At 34.9% G+C, this 17,769-nt stretch overlaps 2 protein-coding genes across 2 annotated transcripts; one reads left to right on the top strand and one right to left on the bottom strand.

Moving 5' to 3' along the window:
• The first annotated feature begins 3,362 nt into the window (after nt 1-3,362).
• On the top strand, nt 3,363-9,946 carry LOC125841974 (FT-interacting protein 3). Its single transcript, XM_049521162.1, has 3 exons — nt 3,363-3,452; nt 5,643-5,684; nt 6,702-9,946. The coding sequence occupies exon 3, from the start codon at nt 6,763-6,765 to the stop codon at nt 9,766-9,768; it is 3,006 nt and encodes a 1,001-aa protein (XP_049377119.1). The 5' UTR covers nt 3,363-3,452; nt 5,643-5,684; nt 6,702-6,762; the 3' UTR covers nt 9,769-9,946.
• A 754-nt stretch (nt 9,947-10,700) lies between these two features.
• On the bottom strand, nt 10,701-17,119 carry LOC125842101 (AT-hook motif nuclear-localized protein 5-like). The gene is made up of 5 exons (XM_049521306.1): nt 16,181-17,119; nt 14,634-14,701; nt 13,642-13,773; nt 11,538-11,699; nt 10,701-11,162 (listed from the first exon to the last, which is right to left on the bottom strand). Exons 1-5 carry the CDS (start codon nt 16,638-16,640, stop codon nt 10,944-10,946), a joined length of 1,041 nt encoding a protein of 346 aa, XP_049377263.1. The 5' UTR covers nt 16,641-17,119; the 3' UTR covers nt 10,701-10,943.
• Between the last annotated feature and the right edge of the window lie 650 nt (nt 17,120-17,769).

The raw sequence follows: 17,769 nt of genomic DNA, 5'->3' as shown, positions 1-17,769 counted from the left end.
TAGCACAACCGCTTACACATGGAATTCCACACCATTTTGTAGAATTTCATGTCATTTTTAATGCCACATAAGAAATTAAAAACTAAAAATAAATAAATAAATTTGCACATTAAAATTTTCAGTATCATGTTTTTCATATTTGCTCATAATTGAGCACTAAATTCATGTCAAATTGGTCTAATTCTTCCTATTTGACATGAAACACAAACCTAATAATTTTCCATCATAATGTTGAATTAATTTCATAAATTCACAAAACCCATTTATTATTCTTCAAGCTTCTTCACGAAGTTTTCAACTTTACAGTATACATCATTACTCTTCAAAATTTCAAAATTATATAAACTTCAATCTTTCACAAACAAGATTCGAAAACTCAGATTTTAGAAGTGTGTAAATCGACCAAAATTCATAGAGAAGAAATTTAAACTTTAAAATTAAAGAAACTAAAATGGTTGAGATAAGAGATTTGGTTAGGTGGGGTGAGGGTGGGGGCGGGTCTTAAGAAGAAGAAGAAAGGGGTGGGATAGGGTGGGGTGGTGGGTGGTTTCAAGGAAGAAGGACAGGGTGGGGGGAGAGCGTGGGCGCTGAAGGAAGAAGAAAGTTGCAGGTGAGGGAGTGGGGTGGGACAGGGGGCTGATGGGTTGATTTTTTTCTTTTTTTTTTTAATTTAAATTATTTTTTTAATGTTTTTTAATATAAAAAATATATATTTACTCGCTTTAAGGCGCGTGCAGTCAAGTATTTTTCCATCTCAGCAATATTAGTGTCACATAAGTTCGGTCAATTGTCAAATATGTTTAAAATATTGTGTTTAGTAATTTTAAGGGTTCAGTTAACAAAGTCGTGAGTATAAGGGTTCAACTGACAAACAGAATCAAATACAAGGGTCTTCCAGGTCGTTTCGTCTTATTTATATTAGCTAAGATCGATCCATTTTATGTAGAATATGAGATTATAATCCTATTATAATTTTGGAGTGATGATCATAGGATAATCCTATTATGAACTAAATAACCTCATTATAAATTTTATTGACCTGAATTTAGATTAGTCGAATCAGTAAGATGCCCCGATAAATGTGTAAATGTGGGACCATGACAGGCCTTTAATGTTAATCTGAAAGTACATTTAATAGATCGTATTGGCATTTTAAATTGTCAATTCCCAAGTCCCCTTGTGATCCTTCCCATGATCAAACTCCATATTTCATCACAATGCCCAACATAAAAGGATAATTGGTGATGGGGATTTTTTTTCTTTTTAGTACTTCTTCCGTCCCATTTTATATGTCATCGCTTTTTATAAATAGTTGGTCCATAATATTTATATTTCATAAAATCAATACATAAATTAACATATTGTTCCTTTTTTACCCTTGTGAGTTATTGGTATTGAAAACATACATTTGACCAATTAAGAAAAGTTAAGTAGGTTAAATTAATTAATCAAAATAAATTAATTCATAATCATTGATTGAAAACTTGAGTTCCAAGAAAATTAAATAAGGGTAGAAGGGTAGAGTTATATTATTTCTTAATGCAAGTGCAATGTAAAAAGATGACATATAAAATGGGACGGAGGGAGTAATAAGAATTGCGGTGGAGTGATATGTACTCTTTCATTCTTAATCAGAGGTTTCATCGTCGATTCTTCCTGAATATGAAATTACCTTTATTAGAGAGAGTTTTACCCTTTAATGTGAGACTTCTCGATGCGAATTCAAATTTAGTCAAATTTTAATATCGATGCCAGACATCAAGCGAAAAATAAAAATAAAAAATGCCAAAACTAAGGCATGGGAAGTTTGGGACCACGTAGATATCCATTAGGACCATTACTTAAGTGGCCCTATTACCAATAAAAGGATTTTGTAAGCTCTATTATTAGATAATAAATTTTGATTTGCACTTGAATTTGAGAAATTGAAATTTGATTTTGAATCTTTGTCTTGATTTTTAGAACTTATAGAAAAATATTTGAGTGCTTAGATATTTTTGTAAAATAATTTGTGGCATTGGATTCACGAGTTCTCGCTGATTTCTTATTAAAATTTTAGCATATTCTTCCTCCGTTCCTATTTAGTTGTCTATTTTAGAAATTACACACATATTAAGACAACAATGATTAGCATAGTGAAGTTATAATTTTGCCCTTATTAATTATGATTCCAAAATAAATTTATTCAAGATAACTAATCAATGTCGGGGGAAGTTTAAATTTTCAAGAAGTTTAAATGAGGGTATAATAGGAAATTTTTTTTTGTCCTTTCTTGATTTGTCAAAATGGACAAGTAAATAGGGACATCTAAAAGAGGAAATATGGACAAGTAAATAGGGACGGAGGGAGTATTTCATTAACCTTTAATTTTATTATTCATTTTGATATATGACTTGATTTTATTGGCTTTCTAATTTTATTCGACATGCTGATTCTTTTAAAAAAATAAAAATATTGCAGCTTCATATCAATTGTATGTGCACTTTTTTCTGTTCAAATAAAACAGACAACTTTGTATGTACAAAATAGTTATGGACCTCTTTTAACCCTCGAAAACAGTGTCACTTCAATTGTATTTTTTTTATTCGATGTTTAATATTTCCTCGGTCTCAATTTATGTGACTTACTTTTTTTTTAATCAGTTCAATGACACATTTTTATATTAAGTAACAATTTAACTATAAAATGTCTATTTTATCCTTAATGAAATGATTTACAGCCACACAGATTTCTATAATTCATTGTGGACCACAAACTTTAAAAGTCTTCTTTTCTTTCTTAAACTTCATGCCGAGTCAAACTACTTCACATAAAATGAAACGGAGAAAGTATCAACATTAGAATTTGATTATAATTAAATTTGCATAACATTGAGCTTCATTTAAGGAAAGTGCATCTTATCAAGGATTTTTTCATTCTAAAAAGTTAAAACTCGAATTCGAAATCTCCAATTAAAAAAGGAACAATTCCATTAACTGCATTATATTTTTTTGATGGTGTGTCGATTCGATCTCAATATTCGCTATGTGAAATTCATCTTTTTATCACTTTAGAGAAAATCACTAAAATCATCCCTTAAAGTTTGATATAAGTTCAAAATAATTGTTTAAAGTATGCTCTCAACAAATTTCATTTCAAAATAAACGAAGTATATACATACATAAATTTTCGATCAAATTTTTATTGTGTCTCAAAAAGTGAAAAATATTACGTAAATTGAGATATAATGAATAATTTTTTTTTTGTTAAAAAAATAATAATTGAATCACATGAGTCCCTTACCCTTCCATTAAATTCTTGTATTGGACACAAATCTATATATACACACAACAATAATGTACTACACACATCAATGCCAAAATAAGAAAATAAGTTTCATAAATACATTCTTGATTTTCTCTTTTGAAACTCTGTAATGGAAATCTCAAGATTTAAGCTTTGTAAAGAAAAGGGTATGTTTTATTTTTCTCTTTTTTCCTTCTTAATGCTTTAAAATTTGGTTCTTTTTGTGTTTCATAACTTGTGATGTCAAAATAAAAATAAAAAGATTACTATTTTATGCTAATATTTGTTTCAAAGATGAAAGCTCAACTCGGTTTACCTCAAAATGCAAGAGTTTTGAAGCAACAAGCTCAAGAAATTAGAATTTTATCTGTTTCGATTTGTTTATCTGGTTTTGACTTGACACGAAGTTTAAGAAAATTAACAAGAATGTATCTATGTGCTTTAATCTTGTGGTTTAGACATGTGAAAAACTAAAATTAGAGTGTTGCCCATAATTTTTTTTTTTTTTTTGAGTTTTATGTGTTGTAATGCCAAATGAAGATTTAGTTTATTATGCTAATTATATTTGTTTCAAGAAAAGCTCACTTGCCTTACTCCAAAAAAATGCAAGGATTTTCAAGAACAAGAAATTAGATGTTTGTTTTAGTTAAATTCCCTTTTCATTTGTTTCAAGAAAAGCTCATATATCATTTTTTTTTCTTCATTAAATTAGATGCCCAGAATTTGCTTTTTTGAGTTTCATGACTTGTGATGCAAAAAAAGAAAAAAACTTTATTATTCATCCTTCTTCAAGTTTGGTGCTTTTCTTAGCTCCTGGTTGTTGAAACTTGAAAAATTGAGTTTGAGTTGTGTCTGACCTACATTTTACTTGATTTTTTAAAATTTGTCCCAAAGACTAGTTTTAGCCAGTTTATGTGAAGTTGAGTTCAAATGTCACATTTTCAGAATATGATCAAATATCATGGTCAAACACATATTTTGAAGATAAATTTTCAAAAACTACTTGAAAAATCTATAGTCAAACACTAGCTCAAAAATTCAAAATTTGCCTTTTGTTTTCATGATTTGTGTTGCCAAAAAAAAAAAGAAAATTTATGCTAATTTAAATACATGAATTCTTTAATTTCCCTTCATTAGTACTCATTTCCCTCAAGTTTACTTATTATTTTTTTTTGGTTATTTGTATTTATGTATTACTTTTGACTAATAAAATATCAAAGATCTTCTGTTTTTGACCAAAAGTTGAAATCTTGAAATGTAATTATTGTAGCATTTTGTTTCATCCCTTTGAATTGATCCTAAAGTTGGAGTCTTTTTGTTTGCATCAAAGTGTTATGGCCTTTCTTTTTGTAATTTAGTTACATGGATAATTACCACTTTTTCCCTTTTCCACTTTTTTGTCAAGATCAATGAACTTTATGTATTTTAGTGGCTTATGGTTAGATTTTTAGTTGAATATGACAAGTCCATGTGTCTTTAGCTATTTTTAAGGAACTTTAACTTCAAGCATGCTTTATGAAATTTTCTATTTTTTTTCTTTAGTTTTATATTATAATGTTTGTAGATCTCCACACTTGGCTGACTAGCACATGGTATTCAAAGATAGTTGACCTTTTTTATTTTATTAATCTCAATTTAGTTTCACACTACATCTTTTCAGTTTTATAATTAATTATCATATATCTTTAGTTTTTTAGATGAAAAGTGTCATTAAAAAAGAAGGTGAGAGTATGCAAATAGAATGATTCTGTGGATTGTTTGATGAGTGATTAGATTCTTGTCTAGTTGCTGGTTTTGTTAAGTGAGTTTTTGAGTAAAGGGACCATACTTGTTTTTTTTTTGGTAGGCCTTATTGATACTTGAGTTTATTTTTCTGTGGCTGAGCGTCTTTCGGAAAAAAAGTCTTTTTTTCTCCGTAAGGTAGGGGTAAGGTCTGCATACACTCTACTCTAACCTCCCCAAACCACCTGTTATAGGATCACATTGGATATGTTGTTGTTATTGTTGATTTTCCTGTGGTAGCATGTAGGTTTGAAAATGTTCTTTTCAGATAGAGTCTGCATGATTATTTTCACCATGTTGGGAATTCAAACGTCTTTTATTTTAGAGAGTTTTGCACAAATAGTCGGTTAGATTTACTATTTATTCTTTTTAGCCGGTAAACATAAATTAAATATTGTTGTACACATATTATACATTAGTCGGCTATTTTTAGTTTAAGCGGTTGTATGAGCGACTGTTAATGTTACTCGTTGGAAGTATCTTTGACTTAGATTTGTTAATGATTTCCACAATGATCTGATTGTTTGAAGTTATTCGAAGACTGTTAAGTACTAACTAAACTTTACATTTTGCAGATCTGTCTTTGAGTTAGAGAAGTGCAAATTCTTCTGCTTTTGGTAAGTTTCAACATTATGTTTTTACCATTTTTGTGATTTTATTACAGGATGGAAATGCGGATGTTGAAAATATGGTTGTTTTCCTGAACTAGGTTATATTTGAAGCTTCTTTTTGAATTTTCTCTCTTTTTTATGGTTTTATTTAGTTTATGATGGTGAAATGAGTTGAGCTTAAATGGAATAGTATGGATTCATATAGCCGATCTCAACTTGTATGGGACCGAGGAGTAGCTGTAGTTGTTCTTGTCTCTTTTTTGTGTTATGGTTCAATGGTGCTTGTTTATTGCGTCTAACGATGCTATAGGTTATTCTTGTTTAGTGGTGCTTCTTTTGCATTCGAAATCCATCTTTATTCGAAGATCATTTTCTAGCATAATTTCATTGGTTTTTCCGTCTTGTGTGAACTTATCTCGTAAAGTTGATCAACTTGTGATATCGTTGACTGATAAGGTTCTTGTAATCTGTACCAGATCGTTTAGATTTTTCTTGAAATGAAGAACATATTTTTTTTTTAATTTTGCCTATGAAAATTCATAGTTAAATTCCTGCTGACATCGATAGTACTTAACAATTACCTCAATAAGAAATATGAAAAGTACATTGTTTTCCGATTTTTAGAATCCATTCGCTCCCCTATTACATCATAAGTTATTTCACTCGGAAACATGTTTATGGTTATTGGCTGTTTAAGTAAGATCAGTTTATAGTTCCATCTCATTTGTTGCTTAATGAGTCAAATAAGCTAATTTTTTCTTTTTTGATTGTATGAATTGGATATTGTAAGCCTCCTTTGTTTCCATTAAGAATAAGACGCCTGAATATGAATATTAAGATGTGCATTAAGATCTAGATGCCTAAAATGTTGTCTTTAGATTTGAACATTGAATGATTACCGTGTCTGATTTCATTCTATTGTGGTGCATTTCTCGCCGAATGGTTCTCTTATAATTTAAATGTTTTATCTGCTTCATCCTCTGGAGGTACAGAGTAATTATTTTTTTGCTTTATATCTCTCAGGTACTGCTGGCTGTCTTTAGTTTCTGTTGGTTCGATACATTCTTAACGATAATCTTCAAATATGATCTTAAACAATCTGAAGCTAGGTGTTGAAGTTGTTGGTGCACATAACCTTTTGCCGAAAGATGGTCAAGGTTCTTCGAGTTCTTTTGTGGAACTTTACTTTGATGGTCAGAGGTTCCGCACTACCATCAAGGAAAAAGATCTGAGTCCTGTGTGGAATGAAACATTCTACTTCAACATCTCTGACCCTTCCAACCTCCATATGCTAACTCTTGACGCCTATGTCTATAACAATATTCGAGCTTCTCAGTCCAGGTCCTTTCTTGGAAAGATTACTATCAATGGGACTTCCTTTGTACCTTATTCGGATGCTGTTGTCTTGCATTATCCTCTTGAGAAGCGCAGTATCTTCTCACGTGTGAGGGGAGAGCTTGGTCTTAAAGTGTATGTTATTGACGATCCGTCCATAAAGTCCTCTACGCCTATTTCCGCAGTCAATGATACTCAGGTTCACAGCCATTCAGCTCAAACTCCAGCTCCGAAAATTCCTAGATCTGAAGTGAGACACACCTTCCATCATCTTCCCAATCCAAATCACCCACAGCAGCAGCAACAACAAGCTCCTGCTGTTCCTGTGCCTCATCAAGGAGCAAGATACATACCTGAGGAAATGAAGGTTCCAGAACCACAGCCTCCACCACAGCTCGTTCGGATGCATTCTGCCACAATGGCACAACCCGTTGATTATGCACTTAAGGAAACAAGCCCATTCCTTGGAGGGGGTAGAGTTGTGGGTGGTCGTGTTATTCGTACAGACAGGATGTCTGGTTGTACTTATGATCTTGTTGAGAAAATGCACTTCCTTTTTGTTAGAGTTGTTAAGGCTCGTGAGCTTCCTGCGATGGATATTACAGGGAGTGTGGATCCTTACGTTGAAGTCAGGATTGGGAATTACAAAGGAATTACAAAGCACATTGAGAAAAATCAAAATCCTATGTGGAATGTAGTATTCGCCTTTTCTCGGGAGAGGATGCAGGCATCCGTGCTTGAAGTTGTTGTCAAAGACAAGGACCTTGTCAAAGATGATTTCGTAGGCCTGTGCAGATTTGACCTCAATGAAGTCCCCATGCGTGTGCCACCAGATAGTCCTCTAGCTCCAGAGTGGTACAGGCTTGCAGATAAGAAAGGAGAGAAGATAAAGGGGGAGCTCATGCTTGCTGTCTGGATCGGTACCCAAGCAGACGAAGCGTATCCTGATGCATGGCATTCTGATGCAGCTCTATCCGTTGACACAGTTGCATCCACTCTTATACGTTCAAAAGTCTATCATGCACCCCGGTTATGGTATGTCCGTGTTAATGTTGTCGAGGCACAAGACTTGGTGCCAACGGACAAAACTCGTTTCCCCGACACTTATGTGAAAGCACAAATAGGAAACCAAGTTTTGAAAACTAAGCCAGTTCAGGCTCGAACGTTCAATCCTCTTTGGAATGAAGATCTCTTGTTTGTTGCTGCAGAGCCATTTGAAGACAACCTTGTCCTCACAGTAGAGGATCGTGTGGCTCCAGGGAAAGACGAGATCATTGGGAGGGTCATCATCCCTTTAAGCATGGTAGAGAAGCGTGCTGACGATAGAATGATCCATTCTCGTTGGTTTAATCTGGAAAAGCCTGTGATTGTGGATATTGATCAACTTAAGAAGGAGAAATTCTCGAGCAGACTTCACCTTCGAGTCTGTCTTGATGGAGGCTATCATGTCCTTGACGAATCCACTCATTACAGTAGTGATCTTCGCCCAACTGCAAAGCAACTGTGGAGGCCACCAATTGGGGTTCTTGAACTCGGAGTCTTAAATGCTGTGGGACTTCATCCTATGAAAACACGAGATGGAAAGGGGACATCAGATACATATTGTGTAGCAAAGTATGGTCATAAATGGATTCGAACTCGAACAGTTGTTGATAACCTCTGCCCAAAGTACAATGAGCAGTACACTTGGGAGGTTTTTGATCCAGCTACAGTTCTCACAGTTGGTGTGTTCGACAACACCCAACTTGGAGAAAAAGGTTCAAATGGTACCAAAGACCTAAAGGTCGGAAAGGTAAGAATTCGTATCTCAACACTTGAAACAGGCAGAGTTTACACACATTCATATCCGTTGCTGGTCCTTCATCCTACTGGTGTTAAGAAGATGGGAGAGCTGCATTTGGCTATACGTTTTACGTGCACATCATTTGCTAACATGCTGTACAAATACTCGTGTCCTCTTTTGCCAAAAATGCATTATGTAAGGCCTTTCACTGTGATGCAACTTGACATGCTAAGACACCAAGCGGTCAACATAGTGGCAATGCGGCTGGGACGAGCAGAACCCCCGTTGAGGAAGGAGGTGGTTGAGTACATGTCTGATGTAGACTCACACCTATGGAGCATGAGACGTAGCAAGGCAAATTTTTTCCGCCTGATGTCTATTTTCACGGGATTATTCGCAGCAGGCAAATGGTTCGGAGATATCTGCATGTGGAAGAACCCGATCACAACAGTCCTTGTGCACGTTCTCTTCCTTATGCTCGTGTCATTTCCTGAGCTTATTTTACCAACTGTTTTCCTTTACATGTTTCTAATAGGAGTGTGGAATTACCGTTACCGGCCTAGGTACCCTCCTCACATGAACACAAAGTTATCACAAGCTGAGTCAGTGCACCCTGACGAGCTTGATGAAGAGTTTGACACGTTCCCAACTAGTCGTAGCCCTGAATTGGTGAGAATGAGGTATGATCGTCTAAGGAGCGTGGCTGGACGGATTCAAACTGTTGTTGGTGACGTTGCAACACAAGGCGAGCGCCTCCAGTCACTGCTGAGCTGGCGTGATCCCCGTGCCACAGCCCTTTTTGTCACATTTTGCCTTGTTGCTGCTCTGGCCATGTATGTGACACCATTTCAGGTAATTGCTGCCCTGATAGGCATTTTCATGATGAGACATCCAAGATTTCGCCATAGGTTGCCTTCTGTGCCTGCCAACTTCTTCCGCCGACTGCCTGCTAGGACAGATAGTATGTTGTAAATTGTTGAGGTCCTAGTGAGGATTCATATCGCCAATCTCAATTTGTTGGGAATTGAGGCGTAGTTGTTTTTGTTGAACTCGGGCATTGGATGGCCTGCTACATCTATATGTATAATAAAACCCATTCCTACAACTTTTTTCCTTATTATGATTTATATATGTATCATTATATTAAATGTGCATTTTTGTTTTTCTAATATTGGGGATACATGAATCTCAAGCTGGTTATCATTACAAAAAAAAATAAAAAATTGCTATGAAACTGATGTTAATATGTCGTTAAATAGCATTTATGTAGCTAACATAGTTTTTTGATAATCTATCACTAAATGTTGATTAAATATCTTTGAATCGGACGATATAGACTTATATGAAAGGAAGTTATTTCAAAAGGTCGATAATTATCTATAATCTATGTGATTGAAAACATAATAAGCTAGAAACAAAAGATACTTGCTTTAAGACTATTCAAAAATATCATCAAGTATGTATCGGATCCTCCACATGCTATGTTTTTTAAGAAGATCCAACACGGATATAACTACTACAATTTTAAAAGGTATGAGCAGCATATTTCACTGTTGTCCAACTTAGATGGTCTTAATTTTGCTGTAAGCTAAGTGTGGATTAGACCTGTGTTGCTCAGACTCAAGAATATTACCCCTCATACCAAATCTTCCAAAAAAGCACTAAATTCAAACATGGACGAGTAAAATGCTAGTAAATGTAACATCTTTCCTTGCAAGAATCTTATGGCAAAAATTGAGCAAACAGAAGAGAGATTTATATCAAAGAAAATCTCAAAATTCAAAGTTTTTCTTGCTTTGCCAATTAGTGCACCAGACAGAAGTAGTGACAAAAAATGAGGCAAAAAGTTCATTCATCAATTTTTCTAAAACAACACATGGTCCATCATCACACTTAAACCTTCTAAAAATAGAAATATTACAATCTAACTTCCACCAACACCATCTTCTACACCATTTTGCTACTTTAAAGAACCTAAAAAGAGGATACTTTTGTTACATTGTGTGTTAGCACAAACCATCATTCTACTAGATGAGCAGAGCTAGTTAAATGGCTCGAGCTGATCTCTCCTGCCGCGTTTCATTTACAACAACAGCACATATATACAAACTCCGTCTTCATGTGTCCATTGAAGCAAATCATAATAATCATCCACGAGTCAGGTCAATCTCGGGCTGGGAATTTCTTAGTTCAGGCCTTGAAATCGGAGGCCAAATGCCAGTGGCTGAATTTGAAGTTGGATCTTGACTCAGAGTAGCATTAACTGGTATAGATGACTTTTCAGCAGATTCTTCCTCGCTGCCTTTGGTACTAGTTTCTGGTTTGCTCTTTACCTTGGGACCATATACAAAGCTGCACACAACCACCTGCAAACAAAATTAAATTATTTGCTTGTCACGTAGATACTCCCTCCGTTTTAATTTATTTGCTTGGTTTTTACTTGTCATGGAGTTCAAGTAATGACTCTTGTGGTCATTAACTAAAGATATGCAAACATACCAAAATGCCCTTTAATCTTGTGGTCTTAGTCTTCCACATGCCATGTGGGAAGTTAGAATTGAGGAGTTGTCAAAAAAGGAAAGAGATATTCTTTTTTAAAGGGAATAAAAAAGGAAAGTAATACAAACAAATTGAAATGGAGGGAGTAATTCTGATCTCCACGTCAAAGGTAGAAGGTAAGAAACTCGTAGAATCTAATTATGACAGGAGCAAGTTCATTATAACAACAGCAACTTCACTACCTGTACAGGGCTGGTTGCAATGAGCCTACCACCAACAGCACCCCCGAGTACATGCCCATCAGGGCTACTAACTGATATACTTATACCACCCGTGCGATCACGTGGACCACCACTTTCAGAGACCAAGTAGGATCCAGACAAGCAAAGTATCTCAAAACGACCCTGCACAACATGATGAAACATTTGAATCTCAGTTTAGTCAAAGCACAAGTTTCACTCTATAGGGGCAGAAGACTCGCAACGAAATGATAAACGGCCTGCGCTGGCAAAAGGTAACAAGAACAATTTTGGAGTTGAGAAAAAACTAGTAGCTACATACATTTTTCAGCTGACATTAACATTCACCTACATGATCCATGTTAAGAAGACAAGAATCACTTCCGAATATATAAGGGAAAGCATATATGCATGTACGTGTAGATAACAGTTCTAGCATGGAAATAAAGGAAAAATTGTGGGACTACAAAATTGATCTTTAAAAATTACTTCTTCAATTCTTGTTCGTTTTGTTTAATATGATCAGCACAATATTCTTGTTGAGTTTGACTACATGGTCAACATCAACCTTAAGAATTATAGGATGAACCGACTATTAGGCATTCAAAGTCCAATTCCACATGGTTAATAGGCTTTGCACAACGTATAATGTGCGAGTGAAACGTGCTTTACGAGTTAGTATTCTGCCACGAACAAAAATCAAGTATTTAAGTGGAGAAGGGTAGAAGAGCATCTCCAATATCCACCAAATTTTGTACAGTGCACCAACCAAGGATTTCTCGGTTGTTAAAATTTTAAAAGTAAATTTAATTTGAAGCATTAAAGAACTAGGGGTGGTTTATCAAGAGAAATACACCTTGCCCATAGGTTTTTAATCATTTGAACAAGAACATAACACATCAGCTGATTTTATCTGAACAACCAAACAAGTATACTGCCAAATCACAAAATTAAGGTAGTAAATAGTGAAAAATTGAAAACTGAACACTTCAAGTCTAATGACTTTGTAAGTTAATGGAAGCATTATAACATATGTGATCCGAAGAAGCAATTGTGTTAGAAAGCATGACCTTAGGAGGTCTGTCATGTTTCTGTTTGGCTAAAACATAATATTAGTTGGATACAGCTTTGACATGAACTTTAAAGTCATGCTCTTACTATAGTATGTGTTGAGGAAATTAGTAAAATATATCAGCCCAGAATTTTGGGTTGAGATTCATGATAACTAATGGGACGTTACCAATCACAGGCACTTAAATCTATACAAGATGTTTGAAGACATCAAAAAAAAAAAAAAAAGCAAATCAGAACAGCACCTTACTACAACGCAATTCTGGCGTATCACGCAAAACAAACTATGAGGGGCAAACAAAGGTTGTTCTATTCTTCTTGGCCCTTTTGCTCTTCCCTCGTTTATCCCTGCAGCAGGATCAGACCTACGCTATCCTTGGTGATGATGTTGTTGCATATAGTAGGGTTGTGAAGGAGTACCAAGGAGGAGAAACTTTTTAAATAGATGTCAAGATTTCAACTTTGAAATCCTCTAACCTGGAGGTCGGGTTGACATAACACCTATATCAGCCTTCGAGACTCTTCTCCGGTGCAGAACAGCATTTGTTCTTGCTTCCATTCCTAACACTATTTTTTTTTGAACTTGGTAACTTTGCATTCCTAACACTATTCATCCACCAATAATGCTCAGGAAAGGAGAGAGCTCAAGAAACTCTAATTTAGGGCCAAATCTTATCATACATTATGATCAAAATCTTAGGGTAAGAATTCCAGTGTTACATAACTATGCAAAAATTCACTTGACATCAAAACTATATAGAATGTACATGGTGGACTCTAAACAACCAAAATATTTCAAATTCACCTCTATAAAATCCAATAACATACTCTACAAAATAAAAGAGCATGTTCATTAAACGACTGGCATCAAATCAAACAGTAAAGATCAAGTAGCAACTGAATGATGAAATCATATTGCACTGCTTATGCTTAACAAGCTCGAAGAATTATTACTGCTATGCAGACGATAAAATAAGTTGCAGGAAAACCTAGACATTTTAGATGAACAAAGTTGTGTTTGCCAAAGAACTCTAACCTCATAGGTGACAGTCGAACCAGAACTTGTAGGAGGCCGTAATGTTACTGCAGAAAGTGATCCGCTAGCTGATAAGACACATAAAGCCCTAGGCCTCTGCTCTGCAAACGCCAGTAATTTTGCCGCAACATCCTACAGACATTAAGGTACTATGTCATGCATATGGCATATAGGGAACACGCAACATCAGTAAGTGCATTAAGCATAATACAAAATAAAATAGGTTGTAGGAAGCATGTTTTTCAAAATCAGTAAAACAAAGCTGAAGAAGCTTTGGCTAATATAAAATGTTGATGGCGCGGGTATGCTTTTTAACTTACAATTTATCAACTGCTATCATATTATCCCATTTCTGCTTAAGAACTCTCCCCTTTGAGAAACTTTTAAGGAAGAGTCATTCGAACAATATCAAGTGAGAATGGAGGAGCCATGAGCTTATAAGAAATCATACAAAGCACTTCAATTTTTCATGTGATGCTGATCACATGGTAATAAACAACAACAACATACCGAGTGTAATCCCACAAGTGAGGTCTAGGATGTATGCGGACCTTACCCCTACTGTTGTGGGGTAGAGAGGCTATTCCAATAGACCCTCGGCTCGACAGAAAAGAAAAGAATTTGAACCATCATAGCAAGAATATATGACAGCAAGACACAAATCAAATCAAGCATCAGATAGTAATACATATAGAAGCTGATCACATGGTAATATCTCACATAAATTCTCATTCACCCACGTGCCGGATTTGGTAATATATGATAGCACGATTTCAGATGTACAAATCAACAAAGTAAAACAGATAACACTATTTTACCATATGGATGCAAAAACCATCTCTGCAGCATGTACAAGAACAGATTATACAAGCAAAACTGTGGTAATCGGATCCTTCAAAAGAAGTGCATTTTCTTTTAAGAATCTGACATGGGTGTAGCAGCATTTTTGGAGAGACCGAACAAAATAAAAGCAAAACGAGGAAGGACATTACCTCTCCTACACTGATGTGTATAACATGAGGGGTAAAAGCCAATCCTGCTGAAGTATTCATCCATTCGCCTGCAGTGAGCAATTCAATCTTCAGAACTAAAACTCAATTATTGGTCCATCTTCAGAATTACTACAATTGGAAAACTTAACCATCCAAGTCGAAAAATTATCAATACTTAGTGAGAACCATTGCCACCCAACATCCCCAACAAAAAAGATAATCATAATAAAAAGTAAAATTAACCTTTACAAAGGAAGGGGATCGATGGTGGAAGTCAAATAGCATTAAGACCTTATAAGTGGCAGAAAGCATCACTCAAGTGTCACCATCCCAAGAAATACAACAAAAGAAATGTGTTTTGCCAGGATGTTAAATGTTACCATAGGCGTAAAACTGAGTTTGCATTCCTTATAAGATTATATTCCCTTTTTAATTGTAAACAACATTCAGGCTGCAACAGTGGCGGATCCAGGATTTTAATATCATGGGGGTGCTCACTCTTTAATATAAATGCATAATTATTTATTAAGCTTTAGTTATAATAAATGAGATATAGGAGATTTACAAAATGGAAAAAATAAACTAAAACAAAAGGTTAAGGTTGAAATGTTACCGAAAAAAAAGGGCCAAGATTGATAAGAAAGAAAACACAAGAGAAAATGTTAAGTACTATATGAAGTAAGTAGTAGTAACAAGCCTTCCCTTAAGGAAAAAAATTCAACCGAGATTCGAATCCTCATTTCTCACATTTTGGGCGCCGAAAATTAAACTTCAGAACCAATGTGCCTATCACGCTTTATTGTTTGGGTAATCGATCGTTCCATATATTAGTTTTAAAACTTTACAAGTTACACGTCAAGATTAATGGGTGCTCGAGCACCCGGAACCTAAAACGCAGGTTCGCCCCTGGGCTGCAAGCCTTGATTCTCACTAGAAGAGGCACCAACAACAACAACATAGCCGGTGTAATCCCACAAAGTGAGGTCTCGGAGGATTGGTGCGCAAAGACCTTAATCCTACCTAGGTAATAATGAAGAACACAAACATAGAGTATGAAAGTATATCATCGGTTTCACAAGCAAAAGTTATATATCTTATGATGTAGTATAGACAAATAAGTATATCATAGAGTCCAAAATCCTAACTACTCAGAAATACTGAGGAGGTAGTGAGAATGTCAGCAATGAACCAAGACAATCTTTCACATAATAATACACAACAATCCAGAAAATTATCACTAGATGACATGAGACAGAACATCTCATCAGCTATGTTGCTCAGACTCTCTACAAATGCTGTCACACCAGTGTGGGATCTTCCAAAATGCACTTTTTTATAAAGGATCAGACACACACCCATCAGCATTTTTTAAGAGTCCGAGCAACATAACTCACAAGTTTACACCAACAACAACTAAGCATTAGTACCAAACAAGTTGGAGTCATCTATGTGAATCCCCACTTCTTCATTCAAGTTCACTTCATATGATTAACGCCACATTTAAAAAAAATAAATCATAATCCACTAAGTTCAACTGAGAAACTTACCAAGTGGAGCTAATTTTTGCTTCCATCCACTTCCAGGAGGTCGGCCCTTGGCCCGCTTAGGCCCGGGAGTAATTGAACCAGTTGAAGGAGTAGAGGACAAAGGTGACAGTCCTAATGACATTTTGGACCCATCAGGACCATATTTCCTTGGCCTCCCTCTCTTCTTTTTCACTGGATCACTACCAGGTGAAACACTAGATGCCACACTCATATTAATACCATGAGAAAAATGAGGTGATGGGTTCTCAACGACTTGGTATGTAGAACTCAAAGTACCTCCTCCCCCTACATTGGACTGAACTGAAATGTTGGGGTTTGAGAGGGACTTATAACTAGGTGGGGTAGTTACCCTTGTAGGTGCCCCAGACCCACCACCAACACCAGAACCAGACCCACTAATCCCTCTGTTGAGATAATATGCAGCACCCCCAGATAGCACCATCCCTTCTCTTCCATCCATGCATTTACTCACTAAAAACTTTCAAAACTGATTCTTGATGCTTCTATACACAAAAAGATTGAAACTTTAACATAAATTAGTAAACAAACTAACAAAGGCTTAAGTGGGGTTTTCAAGAAATGAAGAAAAAAAGCTAATAATCAGAAAAAAAGGAAATGCTGGTGAAAAAAGAGACACACCCAAGTAAGAAAAGCCAGTGAAAAATGCTAAAAATTGAATCTTGAACCAAAAGATCACATATTTTATAGTTTTAAGACAAACCCAAGTTGTAGTTTTAAGTAAAAAAAGTTGATATACAGTTCTTTGGCACAACAAAGATGAAAAAAAGAAAAGGAGAAAATGAAACCCTAGATTTGAAGAGAGAAAAGGAGAAGGAAGAGAGTTTTTGGGAAAGAGAGGAGGGGGAGGGAGGGTAAGACAAAAGTGCAATGAAATAGAGAAAATTTGAGCCCTTTTGAATTAAAGTAAAGGAGTAGACACAGACAACTTTCTTTTTAGACTATAGAATAATTATAAACTAATGGGGGAGAGAGGGTTCAATAGAAGTCAAGTGATAATAGTAACACCCCGTATTGTTTCATATTATATTATATTATATTATATTTTATTTTATTTTATTATATTGTATTATTTTATATTTGTATTATTTTAATAAATATAGTTATTTTATGTGATTACATAACGTTACATGTCAACAATTTGAATAACAAATCTATAAGAAAAAAAATAAGGTACAAGATAGAACTACTAAGAAAAAGTGGTTTAAATGATGTAAAATGTGATTATTGAATTAATAAGTAGAGTTAAGATGAGAAGAAAATATTAAAATAACGACGCGATCACACCAAATCAATTGTTACATAAAATGAAACTTTTCATTATTACCTAACTATGAATTTAAACGATATAATATAATAAAATTTAAATAACAATTGAAATAAATATTATATTTAAATTAACAATACAATAAATAATTCAAATTCAATCGAGTTTCAATAGAGATATCGAACTTCTAGTAGGAAAAAAAACCATCCAAACAAGATGTTAGATTGTTTTTGACTTGAGGGCTCTTTGGTGGACAGTTGGCTAAGTTTGGTGCACCTAAGTAACAACATGTCTTTGTCATATT

This window comes from Solanum stenotomum, chromosome 10 (assembly GCF_019186545.1).
Source record: "Solanum stenotomum isolate F172 chromosome 10, ASM1918654v1, whole genome shotgun sequence".
Lineage (NCBI taxonomy): Eukaryota > Viridiplantae > Streptophyta > Magnoliopsida > Solanales > Solanaceae > Solanum > Solanum stenotomum.
Note: the sequence above shows the minus strand (reverse complement) of the source record. Positions and strands in the feature narration are given on the sequence as shown.

Bases quoted from the DNA above. Each gene is read 5' to 3' on its own strand.
- LOC125841974 (XM_049521162.1), top strand. From the start codon at position 6,763: ATGATCTTAAACAATCTGAAGCTAGGTGTTGAAGTTGTTGGTGCACAT.
- LOC125842101 (XM_049521306.1), bottom strand. From the start codon at position 16,640: ATGGATGGAAGAGAAGGGATGGTGCTATCTGGGGGTGCTGCATATTAT. The intron at 14,702-16,180 runs GTAAGTTTCTCA...TGCTCACTGCAG, and splicing joins GCAAAAATTAGCTCCACTTG to GCGAATGGATGAATACTTCA. The intron at 11,163-11,537 runs GTAGTGAAGTTG...TTTTGTTTGCAG, and splicing joins TTGCAACCAGCCCTGTACAG to GTGGTTGTGTGCAGCTTTGT.